The sequence below is a fragment of the Serinus canaria genome, chromosome 25, assembly GCF_022539315.1.
Source record: "Serinus canaria isolate serCan28SL12 chromosome 25, serCan2020, whole genome shotgun sequence".
Taxonomy (NCBI): domain Eukaryota; kingdom Metazoa; phylum Chordata; class Aves; order Passeriformes; family Fringillidae; genus Serinus; species Serinus canaria.
In genome coordinates this window covers 9,984,839-9,997,486 of record NC_066338.1, presented here as the reverse complement: position 1 = coordinate 9,997,486, position 12,648 = coordinate 9,984,839, and the positions used below count along the sequence as shown (strand labels likewise).

Sequence of the window (12,648 nt, the reverse complement as noted above, 5' to 3'; positions counted from 1 at the left end):
TGGAAACCCCACAAGAACACATTCCCAACATGTAATTTCACTCACCTGCAAAGGTTTTCCTCTTTCATTACAATATTTAAGTTTATTTTTTGGGGGGCTTTTTTGGCTCTTTCCAGCTGGAATTGTGAGCCTGGCTTGTTTTCCCAAGGGTTCATGGAGGGATTGGTCGTTTGTGGGGTTTGGCTGCTCTGGGAGCGTTAGAGCCAGCCCAAGGTGTGCAGGGCCAGGGGGAATGTGACTCCCAGCATGGCAGGCAGGGAAATCACTTCCCCAAAAAGTCAAAAGTGAGCTCGGTGTCACCAAACCCCCGACCCTGGGGTCACTCACTAGGGCTGGAGGAATTTACCGGTGTCACCAAACCCCCGACCCTGGGGTCACTCACTAGGGCTGGAGGAATTTACCGGTCGGAGCAGTTGTGGAACAACCCCAGGTTGCCATGGAACAACAACACAACAAACCCTGGGATACCTCTGGTGGCCACGTGGCTTCAGCCTGGGCTCAGACGGGGAATATCGACCTGGCAGGGTGGGAAGGGAGCAAAACTGGGAGCAGCAAGCAGGGGATGAGGCTCCTGCTCCCACTGGATTGCTCGTGGTGCAGGGAAGGAGGGTTGGAGCTGGGTTATGCTCACCCAAATCCTGGGTGAAGTCCAGCTCCCCAGTGCCAAACTGGGATTCCTGGAGGCTGCTGGGAGCAGCTTTGCCTTTGTGGCCAAAGGTTGGGATTCACCTGTCTGGGTTGCTCCTCCTGTGCCTCGTGTTGTGTAGAAGTCCCTGTGTGGTGATCCAGGCTGGAATCCAGCCTGCTAACAGCCAGAGCTGAGTGGGAATTGTTGCCTGAGCATCAGTCCCACACTCAGGGATCACTTCCAGCCCTGCTTTCTCAGGTCATCCCAGCACTGTTCCAGCCTGGCTGTGTGAGGCTGACACTGCCCTGTTCCCAGCTGTGCACGGATGGACGGAGAGATCCCTGTCCTGTCCTCCAGCCCCAGGGGCGGTGCAGGGCATGTCTGTTACACTCCACTTTTACATTCAATGGATTGGTTTTTATAATCCCAGGATCAATTAGGCTGGAAAAGACCTTTGAGATCATCGTGTCTAACCTGTGATGGTGGGAGCCAAGCCAGGTGCAGGGCTGGCAGGAATCCTGCAGGAATCCTGCCCCATCTCTCTTCCTGGATCGAATTCCCCCTTTTCTCTCTTTAAAAAGATAATTTCCCCACAGCAGCCAGGCTTCTCCTCTTCCCCTAGAGCTGGACTATGGATTTTGAGCAGGCTGAGTTGCAGCCAGCCTTATCTCCCTGTCCTGGGGACAGAAAAGCTGAAGGGTGACACTTTCAGGCCAGACTTTGAAATCTCCTGGGGAATTTACAACCTGATAGTGAAGGGTTGAGGCCCTCTGGAACTATTTGGAAATGGTGAAAACCCTGAAACCCAATTTTTTTTCTGCTTTTTCTTCATAGAACTCAAAAAATTCAAGCAGGGACCCAGAACGTTGAGGCAGGATTTTAATCCCGTCTCCTTTTCAGTGTGGACTAAATGTGGGGTGGGATGCAACCCTACTAACCCACCTCGGTTTTAAGGGTTTATTTGAGAGATTAGGAGGAGAGGGATGGGTAAACATATCCCCCTGGGCAGGCAGGCTCTGGGTACTGCTGGCAGGGCCCTGGTTTATATTAAACAGCCAGGACCTGGCACCGGGGCCCCTTTATCAGCTTTGGACCGTGCCCAGGGGAGAACCCGCCTGCAGCACTTCCAAGTCCGTGTGTGTGTATTCCCTGTGCCCCCTGCCCATTGCAACACCCGTCCGGGCAGGGGAATCCGCAGGGCCGGGGAGAGCAGGGCGCGGGGATCAGCGCACAGGTGGCGGAGGAGCGGAGCGGGGACACGGCGCCAGGTGTGTCCGGTCCCTTCCCTGCGGCCCTTCCCTCCTCCGCTGGAGGGTGGGAATGCAGCCAGGCACACCCAGCTCCGAGCAGTAAAATGATCCCCGCGGTGCCCTTGGGCCAAGCCCAGCTTTTCTAACGGATAAAAGGGGAGGCAGCGGGAGCGCTCTCATTCCGCTGGGCTCCAGCGCAGCCTCTCGAGCTTTGCAAGAGCGAGGCACCCCCGCACCGTCCCTCGGAGCAGCATGTCCCGCTCGGTGACCTTCAGCTCCCGCTCGGCCGCCGGGCCAGCGCTGAGCCAGGTGCGGGTCAGCTCCGTCTCCTCCGGCCGCAGCTCCGGGCTCGGCCGCGCCGGCGGCTTCGGCAGCGCCAGCCTCTACAGCCTGGGCTCGGCCAGCAAGAGGATCAGCCTGGGAGGGGGCAGCTCCTTCAGCGTCCGCTCGGGATACGGCTATGGGGGAGCCGGCCTCGGGGGCAGCCTCGGCCCCGGCGGCATCCAGGAGGTCACCGTCAACCAGAGCCTCCTGACGCCCCTCAACCTGGAGATTGACCCCAGCATCCAGAGGGTCCGCAAAGAGGAGAAGGAGCAGATCAAGACCCTGAACAACAAATTCGCCTCCTTCATTGACAAGGTGAGGGCTTGGACTGGCTCGGAGCTCTGGGGGTGCTGAACAGTTGGTGGGACACAAAATTGGTTTAATCACGAATGGAGTGAGGATCAGTCCTGGAGAAACGTGGTGGGATGTGCCTCTTGCAATCAAATAATTCTTATTATTCGATGTATTGAAGCCCTGCTGGCATTGCCAACAGAACAGGTCGCCTTGCTCGGGCTGCCTTTGCAGACCTGATTTACCTGGGATTGCCCAAATGGGGGTGCAGGCTTTGCACCCCCACCCCAGCACCAAATCTGGGGTGGGAGAGGCTCCTGGAGGGAGTTGTCCCAGGAGAGCAGATGGAACCAGAGCCTGCCCTGGGTGTTTATGCTGCCCTGCACATCTTGGCTCTCTTGCACTAACTAACCTTGTGTAAATCCTGCTCTGGAATCCCCGAAATGTGAGGAATCCAGCCCTGGAGTTGGAGCAGTTGGAGGGTTTGATGTCTGGGGCAGGTTTCTGTCATGTGTCCGCCAAGCAGAATCTGCTTTTCTTTAATTCCTCCAAAGCCTCGAAGTGACAAACCAGGTCCCAGGGCAGCCAAACTCCTCAGCATGGTCTCCATGACCCTCCTCTGGCGCTTCCCACCAACACCAAAATTCCTGGGCTAGGATTCCCACCTGCAGCCCAGTCCTTCCATCCCCTGCAGTCAGCTCCCCTCTCTCCCACCATCCCTAATGACCTCTGTGCTCCCTCCCAGGTGCGGTTCCTGGAGCAGCAGAACAAGATGCTGGAGACCAAGTGGAGCCTGCTCCAGGAGCAGAAGACGACACGGAGCAACATCGCTCCCATGTTCGAGACCTACATCAGCAACCTGCGGCGGCAGCTGGACGGGCTCCTGGCAGACAAGGGGCGCCTCGAGGGAGAGCTCAAGAACATGCAGGACCTCGTGGAGGACTTCAAGACCAAGTAAAGTATCAGTGTCACCCTGACGAGGTGGTGGAGCTGCTGGCTGGGCCAATGGCTGGGCATGGATGTCCCCGGCTCCCCTGCCAGGGGGAAGATGTTTTCTGGCCAGGAATGAGGTGTTTAGTCCAGGTGTTTAGCTGGGCATGGATGTCCCCAGCTCCCCTGCCAGGGGGAAAATGTTTTCTGGCCAGGAATGAGGTGTTTAGTCCAGGGAAGCTGCCTGGATTTTTCTTGCTTGTTGTTTCTGGCACCTTGTTCCTACATGGGCTGGTGCCTTCATCCTCTTGGCTTTGCTTTGGGGCCTCCTCAGGCTTGGAAGTGGCATTTTGGGGCCTCCCTGGGTTGGAGGTGGTGCTTTGGGGCCTCCCCAGTGGCTCTTTGGGGTGGCTGGAGCCCCGAGAGTTCCACAGGAGCTCCCGGCTGATTCCCTGGGCAGGGAATGGAGCAGCTGCCCTGCAATTCTTCAGTGACTTTTCAGTGTCACCTGGGAGGAGCCCCAGAAGAAAGGTGGCCTTTGTCCCAGCCCAGCCCGGCCCAGCCCAGCCGGGAAATGCCTCTGAAAAGGGAAGAATAGGACGGAGCTGGCAAACTGGATCAGGCAGGAACTGCAAACAAACAGAGCTGATAATCCCCAGGGTGTGTTTAGGGAGGGTCAATACCCAGAGATTCCCGAAGAGCTGCTTGGGAATGATGCTGCCCCCAACCCTGCCTGGTTATTCCATCCACAGTCAGCCTTGGAATCTCTGCAAGGAGCTGGTTTGCAGCCAGAGGAATTAAACGCCAAAGTTTAGTTACATTTCCCATGGATTCAGACCTAATCTCGTGGATTTATTCCTTTAGGCTACAGATCCATGGAAAGCCAAACCCTCTCTGTGCTAATGGAAGGGAAGCAGGAATTAGGAGCTGAGGGAGTGAGGATGCAGGAACTAGAGTGCAGCACCTGCTGCTCCCTTTTTATATGGAGAAAATCTCAATTATAGATGGAAAACCTAAACCATGATGTGCTCTGGAGGTGCCTGTGGCCTTTTTTCCATAGGTTTGGTTTCCACAGGAATTCCCAGGTGATATTTAGAGGAGGAAAGGCTCCAGGGTTGACACCAGCCCCTAATTCAGGCATTGCAGTGGGAGAGGTTGTGGAGCCAGCTGGAGTCATGCTGCCCATGGGGCTCAGCTCCAAGGAGTGAATGGCCTGGGCTTTCAGAGGGCTGTTGGGACAATACTGGACAATTCAGGAATAAATTCCTCCCTGTGGGGGGGTGGGGGAACCCTGGAATGGATTTCCCAGAGAAGCCGTGGCTGCCGCATCCCTGGCAGTGCCCAGGGCCAGGTTGGAGAGGACTTGGAGCAGCCTTGGATAGCAGAAGGTGTGCCTGTCCTGGCATGGGTGGAATGGGCTGGGCTTTATGGTCTCTACAAACCCAAACCATTCCAAGATTCCATGCTTTACCAGCTCCTTTACCATCTTGGTGGAGCTGCCCCAAGGAAAGAGGAATTTGATGATCCATTCTGGAGGAGTTCAGTGTTTTTACCTCTCTGCTGGTCCCTGGTGTGCAGAGGTGGTGCCTCTGCATCACTTCCCGGGATTTATTCCCCTGGAATTGCACTGGCAGCTCAGTGACCTCCAGAGGGGCAACGTCCATTGATCCTGGTGTGGATGGGCACCATTCCAGGTCAGAGGAGGAGGGGGAGGCTGGGCAGGTGAAGCAGCTCCTGCTTTGGAAGGCAAATTCCAGCTTTGGCCATGCAGGGCCCATGTAAATAAAGAGCCTTAACCTGGCAACAATTCCCAAACAGCCAAAGTGCTTCCTGCTCTGTTCCTTGGATGGCTTTCAGGATTCCCAGAAGCCCAGAGCGGGTTGGGGTTGGATGTTTGGGCAGGTTGGGAGTGCACAGACAGGTCCAGGTGGACTTCAAGATCCAGGTTTGCAAAACAGTGGTGGACCTGAAAAATCTATGGAGAGGGATTTTTATCTGCTGGAGACCTTTAGGAGAGCCCCTGGAGATTTCCAGGTGAGCTCCTCATCTGAGGGTGAGCACCTAAAGAACAGGAGTCACTGAGACTGGAATTTGGTGAGGCTTTGGAGGAGAACAAGGGTAATTAATTACCTTTGGCTCTTCCCAGAACAGTGCCACGTGTTCAACACCTGCAAAAGGCTGCCAGCAGTCTGGAGTAGGGAAGTGCAGAGTGGAAGCAGCTCCAGCAGGTGCTGGGATCAGCCCAGAAGAGTTTGTGGGATCTGTTTGTGTCTCTTCTGCTTTGAATTTGCTCCCTGAAGGGTTGGTGACAAAATGGGGGCACAGCCTGGGCCCTCCCCGAAGGAGGAGCAGGAATCTTTTAGAGCACAGGGAATTTTAAGGGTTATGGGGGAGCAGGGAGGGGATGCTTTTTAGGTGGTGATGGTGGAGCAGCTGATCCAGAGCAGACACTGCTGGTGCACCGGCCCTGGGGAAGTGCTGGGCTGGCTCAGGATGGAGGGATAGAGAACTGGGATAATCTTTCACTGGGATGTTTTTCCTTTTATCCAGGCTCTAACTTCACAGAAATCCCTTTTGTTTGGCAGGTACGAAGATGAGATCAACAAGCGCACAACAGCTGAGAATGAGTTTGTGGTGCTCAAGAAGGTGAATATCATCGTGGGTCAGGGAATCCTCACATGGGCTGGGTGGAAAGGGACCTTAAAGTCCATCCCATTTTCTCCCTGCCATGGGCAGGGACACCTTCCATGGGCCCAGGGTGCTCCAAGTCCCGTCCAGCTTTGGACACTTCCAGGGGACAGGTATGGCTCTTCCCTGGGACTGATCATCAGTATGGGCAGCCCTTCCCCCTGTTTGCCCCTACTCTCAGTTTACTCCAGCTCTGAAGAAGCTCTGAGGGGCAGAATTCCATCCAAAGGCAGCTCAGGGAAGGCCTTGAGGTCTCCACATATGCAGGGAAGAGCTGTTGGGTCCCAGGGGTATTGGAGATGATGCCAGGTCTTTCTTTTGGATCTTTCCTGAGGTCTCTGTGTCCAACCTGACACTGAACTTGCAAACAGGGATACAGGGGATCCCCGGGACTCTCAGGATCTGTACTCCAGCAGCGTTCAGTGCTCTGGGAGATGATTTGTAGGCCCTGGGGTGCCACTGGGACACCTGGATCTGGTTTGGAGAACTCTCCTTTGGAAGCCACCAGAGGTTGGGTGGGCTCAGACATCAAAGCTCCGCAATGTCAATGGGTTATTCCTCGTTTTTCCAGGATGTGGATGCTGCCTACATGAACAAAGTGGAGCTGGAGGCCAAGGTGGATGCTCTGACGGATGAGATCAACTTCCTGAGGGCTTTCCATGAGGCGGTGAGGACCCTTGTTCTCCTTCAGAGGGAGAGAACAGGGAATGCTGGCTGGGAAAATGAATGTGGGGAAGGTGATGGATTCATGGAATCTTTCCTTCCATAAGCAAAACTGTGCCTGCAATTGAAGTGATTCCTCTGAATTCTGTGGATTGTCACATGGATTTCTCCCTGTGTGGGATGTGGGATGGATGGATTACAGACATTGTATTTGGGATGCTGTTTGTATGAAAAAATGGAAAATGAGTGGCTGGGGGAGGTGGTGCTGTGTGACAGGAATGAAGGAAAGCTGCTTGTTCCAGGCTCCCTGCTCCCCATTGTTTGCAAGAGCAGGGAGTATCTGAGCTGGGACACATCCTTGACAGAGGTGCTGGAATTTGGCCCCTCCAGGTTCTGCAGCTAGATGGGTTGTTGTCTAAGGAATGGGATAACAGTGGGATAAGCAGCCCTGCTGCCAAAATAGGGATAAACAACTCCAGCTCTGCTGTTGGTTGTTGCTCTGTGCTTTGCAAGGTTTCTTCCCTCCTCATTAATAATTATTTTGATGGAATTCTTACCTGCCTCCCTTTCCCTTCTCTCTCCTTGGATTCCCTCTTTAATTGGCCTCCAAAAGAAGGGCCCTGACACCTCACTGATGAACGGGCTTGGTTTTCCTGCAGGAGCTGAACGAGCTGCAGGCCCAGATCTCCGACACCTCGGTGGTGCTGTCCATGGACAACAGCCGGAACCTGGACCTGGACAGCATCATCGCCGAGGTGAAGGCGCAGTACGAGGAGATCGCCAACCGCAGCCGCGCCGAGGCCGAGTCCTGGTACCAGAGCAAGGTGAGCTTTGGGGGGGACAAGGACCCAGGGACACCTTGGAGCCCCTTCCAGTGCCCAGAGGGGCTCCAGAAAATTTGGAGAGGGCCTGAAGTGACACGGGGAATGACTTCACTGTGCAAAAGGGCAGGGATGGGTAGGATATGGAGAAGGAATTCCTCCCTGTGAGGGTGGGGAGGCCCTGGAATGGATTTCCCAGGGAAGCTGTTGCTGCCCCATCCCTGGAAATGTCCAAGGCCAGGTTGGATGGGGCTTTGAGTACCCTGGCACAGTGGGAGGTGTTCCTTTCCATGGCAGGGGTGACACTGAATGGGCTTTACTGTCCTTTCCAAGCCAAACCATTTCATGGTTCCATGATCTCCAGCTCTGTCAGCACCTGTATCCCCTGTGCCATGTGGGGCGAGGGCTCTAACCTGCTCATTCCCTGCCATCCTCACCCCATCACTCTGTGTCCCACTGCTCTGTCCCAGTACGAAGCGCTGCAGGTGACAGCTGGGAAACACGGGGATGACCTGAGGAACACCAAGAATGAGATCACGGAGATCAACAGGGTCATCCAGAGGATCCAGGGGGAGATCGAGAATGCCAAGGCCCAGGTGAGGAGCTGCTCATCTTCTGTCCCTCTCTGGCCTCAGAGCTGGGATCTGGCTCTGATCCCTCTGGGGACTGGGGACAGCACTGAGGGAGTGGCTGGAGCTGGGTCTGGGGAGGGTCACTTTGGATACTGGGAAAAGCTTCTTCCCCCAGATGATGTCTGGCGCTGAACAGGGGCCCCCCAGGGAATGGCCACAGCCCCAAGGCTGTCAGAGCTCCAGGAACCTTTGGACAACACTCTCAAGTGTTGAATTTCAGGGTTAGTGGGTTTTTAGGGTTGTCATGATGGTCCTTGTGGGTCCCTTCTAGCTCTGGTCATTCTGTGATGTTAGGGATGTTTCAGGGCTCTGGGTGTCACACAACCCCTTGGCCTTGGTGATTTTGGAGATCTTTTCCAACCTCTGCAATTCCATGTGCTGTAAGAACCATTCTGGGGGGGCTGCACTGCTCATCCTGGAGGATTTTAGTTCTGCTGGGGGAGGGGGAGCGTTGGGAGCAGGGCGATCCTGCCAGGAAGGTGGATTTGGGAGAGGATGAGTGAAAATCACCCCTGGGACAGCGAGGGGCCCCCACACAACCTTCATGGCCTCCTGTTCCTGGGATCATTGCCCACTCCCTTTCCCAGGAGAGAACACCATGTTTGGGCACACACACAGAGATTTGGGGAGCTCTGTTTGCTTTCACTGAGGTCTTATCACTTTATCAGGGCTGTGGCTTAGGCCTGGCCTGGAGCTCCCAAGGCTCCAGAGAAACCTGGTGATTCATCCCGGATTATTTGGTTTCAGGGCAGGGAGACTGTGGCACCAGCCAAGAGCTGTCCTGTGGGGCTCCCCTGGACAATGGATGGGAGCACAAAGCCTCTGGGGAGCCCTTTGTGCCAGACATGGGCGTTTGGGAGCTGTGGGGGCACAGTGAGGGGTTCCCTGGGGCACACAGGGCTGGTCTTGGGGTGGGTCTGGGTGTTTGTAGCTCCAGATGTGCTCCAGCCCACACCTGCCCACATCTCAGCCAGAGCCTGCCCAGCTCTGAAAAACTGGGGCAAATTAGCAGAGAGAAAACCTGAACTTTCCTGAACCCCATGGGATCTGTGGGATGTGGGGGACTGGGAAGTTGAGGATACCTGAAAAAAGTGTAGCCAGTGGAGAGAAACTTGGTCTTCTGGGAGACCTTGAGAGTTTCCATCTCCATCCAGTGCCCAAGAAACCAGGAAGGGATGAGGTCCCAGGGATCCAGTTGAGCTCCAGATCCACAAAGGGGGTCTGGGCAGCAGAGCCAAAGGTTTGGAGGCCAGGATCCTCCTCCAGGGATCAGGAGCCCCCTGATGTGGCCGCTCTGTCCCTGCAGCGAGCAAAGCTGGAGGCGGCCGTGGCTGAGGCTGAGGAGCGCGGGGAGCTGGCCCTCAAGGACGCCAGGGCCAAGCTGGAGGAGCTGGAGGCTGCTCTGCAGAAAGCCAAGGCTGACATGGCCCGGCAGCTCCGGGAATACCAGGAGCTCATGAACGTCAAGCTGGCCCTGGACATCGAGATCGCGACCTACAGGAAGCTGCTGGAGGGCGAGGAGAGCAGGTGAGGACACCTGGGGGGATTGGTGAGCAAAGATTCCCTGGGTTCCCTCTGGGAAGGATTCTGGGAGCCCTTTGCTCCCTTTGCCTGGGGGAATTGTGAGAGCCCAATTCCAATTTCCACAAGGAAATGCAGACAAGGAAACCTTTGAAAAACTGAGTTCCGGTCCTGGAAATGCTTTGGCAGAAGAGCCAAACTGGCAGATTCTGGGGGAAAAAAAAATGGGGAAAATAAGCAAAGAAGGAAAAAATTCGTTTCCATCGTGTATGATGCTGTGGCAGAACATTTCCAAGTGGAAATCCCTGTGGGATTAGGACAGAACCTCTGTGTTCTGTCCTCCCCCCAATGGTGATAACAGAACTGGGAAAGGCAGGGTTGGAACAAATCCCTGGAGGGCCCAGGGAACCTCCCTGGATCAGGCACAGTTGGAGTAGTAACTCCCTGCCTCTGTCCTCCTGCTCGAGCCCCAGGACCAAGGAAAGCTGAGTTTAATCCCTCCCCTTGCCTTTGTCTTTTCAGGTTGGCTGGGGATGGAGTTGGCAACGTCAACATCTGTGAGTTGATTTTGTTGTTTGTCGCAGTTCCACCTCACTCTAAACCCATGGAAAAGGGGGCCCAGAGCGTCCCAGTTCACCCAGTTCAGCCCCTCCTTAGTGGGAGCCCCCTGAGGCTGGGGGTGGTACTGGGGCTCCATCCCAAGCTCAGCTCCAACTCACCCAGATGAAATTGGACTTGGGGCAGCAGTGATCTTCCTTTCCTCCCATTTTTGTCTGGATAGAAAAGCTCTAATGGGAAAGGCATTCCCTGGGTTGGGAATTGCTGCACAGGTGATGGCAGAGGGTGCTTTTCCAGCTTGGGAAGTGTTGGATCCTTGCCTGGCCTGGACCTTGGGCAAGAGCTGCTCTCTCAGGGATGCTCCAAACCAGTGGCTCTGCTTTTCAGCCACTTAATTCCTGCTGGGAGTTGGGGAATCACATTCCCACAGCTTTGGGGCACCAGGAGATGAACTAAGTGTGTTTGTGAAATGGGATACTCCATGGATTTTCTAGGAGTTCTCCATGAGTTCTCCAAGCTCAGGGGATCCTGAGCCAGATTGGGTGATGGAGTAACAAGACAAGAAGGAAGGACTTTAAACTGAAAAAGGAGAGGTTTAGGTGGGATATTGGGAAGGGAATAGATGGGATGGGATTTAGATGGGAATATTGGGATATTCCCCACCTGTGAGGGTGGGGAAGCCCTGGAATGGATTTCCAAGAAGGTGCCCCATCCCTGGCAGTGCCCAAGGCCAGGATGGACAGGGCTTGGAGCAGCCTGGGACATTGGGAGGTGTCCCTGCCCATGGCAGGGGTGGCACTGGATGGGCTTTAATGTTCTTCCCACCCAACCCATTCCATGATCCCATGGGAGCCTTTCCTGAGAGTGCTGGCCAAGGTTCCAGGTGCTCACTTTGCTCTTCTCCCACCCAGCCGTGGTCAGCTCCAGCGGTGGGGGTGGATATTCCAGCTCCGGCGGGTTCCTGGGAGCAGGGATCGGAGGAGGCCTCAGCCTGGGACCAGGAATGGGCAGCGGAGCACTCGGCTTCTCCTCTGGAGGCTCCACCAAATCCTACACCATCACCACCACCTCGTCCAGCCGGAGAAGCATCAGGAAGTAACTCCAAGAATGGAGCTTGGCATTCCCAGCACCTGAGGGAAACCATGGAAAGAAAAGTCTTGGAGCCTTTTGCAGGATGAATTGGCTGCAAAACGCCTGCAGTGCTGAGGCCCTGCCCCTGCCCTGCCAGGGCTTGATCGTGCACTCTTGGAGTTCAGCCATTCCTCTGGGAGCAGGATCAAGCCTGTGGGGTGAAATTTATCCCGGGATGCAGGTGGGGTATCCCTGCTGTTAACCTTGTGCTTGGTACTCCCAGCTCCGGGCTGGATTTCACCCTTGGAAAGGCAAATCCCACATTTCTGCTGTGCTTCTGCAAAAGACCAGAAGATTCTCCCCCTCTTAACAGAAGTTGGAAGACTCCAATCCCTCAGGATCCTCAGCCCCTGCCAAGGGCTCACCCTGGGTTGGGTTTTTTAAATATACCAGGAAGAAAACAGGCTTGGGTCTCCCCTTATTTTCTTTGGAAATGTGCTCAGGGTTGGGGTTCAACATTCTCCTGTGACTGAAGCTGTTTCTGAGCAAAGGCAGCACTGACAAATTGATTTCAGGCTCCTTGTAGCAAAATAACTCCTCAAGAACCTCCTAAACCCTTTCCCTCTCTTTAAATGAAGCCCAAAGCTTGAGGGATTTAAAACTGCTTCAAATTCCATGTGTCCCACTGAATTGGGAGATAAATTCCCTATTTTTGGGTGTCTCTGTTTACCACTCCCTATTTAAGGGTATTAGTGATATCTGGAGTCTCCTGCAGTGAGGGTTCAGTTGATGCCCCGTTCCAAAAACTCCTTGTTCCTGCCAAAATGGGTCTTCAACATACCAGGGAAATTGTTACTGCAGTAGGAAGAGTTTTTAGGGACCTAACTCCAAGGACCTGCTCCCAGTTTTTGTGTTGATGTTCAGCCCTGTCCTGGCTTTGGGGTTTGGGTTGGATTTTTACACTTTTTATGTCTTTCATGAGTCGTTTATTAAAGTTTCCCTTTTAGCTGCATGTCCAGTCTCAGCCAAGTTCTTTGTGCTGCCCTGGGTGCTCAGGAGCTCTGGAAAATGTGCAGCAATCACCTTCCTGCCAGGTGTGGAGCCTGCCCTGGCTCTGGGGCAGGCTTTGGGGTTTGCTGCCTGCACAGCTCAGTCCTGGCTGGATTTTGCCAGCCTGGAGTCTGGGCAGAGGGATGGGGGGAGTTTGTTCAGAGTCGTGGTTTGAGCTCAGGACTGAAATGGAATCTGGTTTTAATGGGAGGGATGAGTGG

At 54.7% G+C, this 12,648-nt stretch overlaps 1 protein-coding gene across 1 annotated transcript; it reads left to right on the top strand.

Moving 5' to 3' along the window:
- Positions 1-1,758: 1,758 nt before the first annotated feature.
- On the top strand, positions 1,759-12,389 carry LOC103823863 (keratin, type II cytoskeletal cochleal). Its single transcript, XM_030230822.2, has 9 exons — positions 1,759-2,517; positions 3,239-3,447; positions 6,009-6,069; positions 6,683-6,778; positions 7,434-7,598; positions 8,066-8,191; positions 9,534-9,754; positions 10,271-10,305; positions 11,218-12,389. The coding sequence occupies exons 1-9, from the start codon at positions 2,131-2,133 to the stop codon at positions 11,403-11,405; spliced, it is 1,488 nt and encodes a 495-aa protein (XP_030086682.1). The 5' UTR covers positions 1,759-2,130; the 3' UTR covers positions 11,406-12,389.
- Positions 12,390-12,648: the final 259 nt, after the last annotated feature.

Bases quoted from the DNA above. Each gene is read 5' to 3' on its own strand.
- LOC103823863 (XM_030230822.2), top strand. From the start codon at position 2,131: ATGTCCCGCTCGGTGACCTTCAGCTCCCGCTCGGCCGCCGGGCCAGCG. The intron at 6,070-6,682 runs GTGAATATCATC...TCGTTTTTCCAG, and splicing joins AGTTTGTGGTGCTCAAGAAG to GATGTGGATGCTGCCTACAT. The intron at 7,599-8,065 runs GTGAGCTTTGGG...GCTCTGTCCCAG, and splicing joins AGTCCTGGTACCAGAGCAAG to TACGAAGCGCTGCAGGTGAC.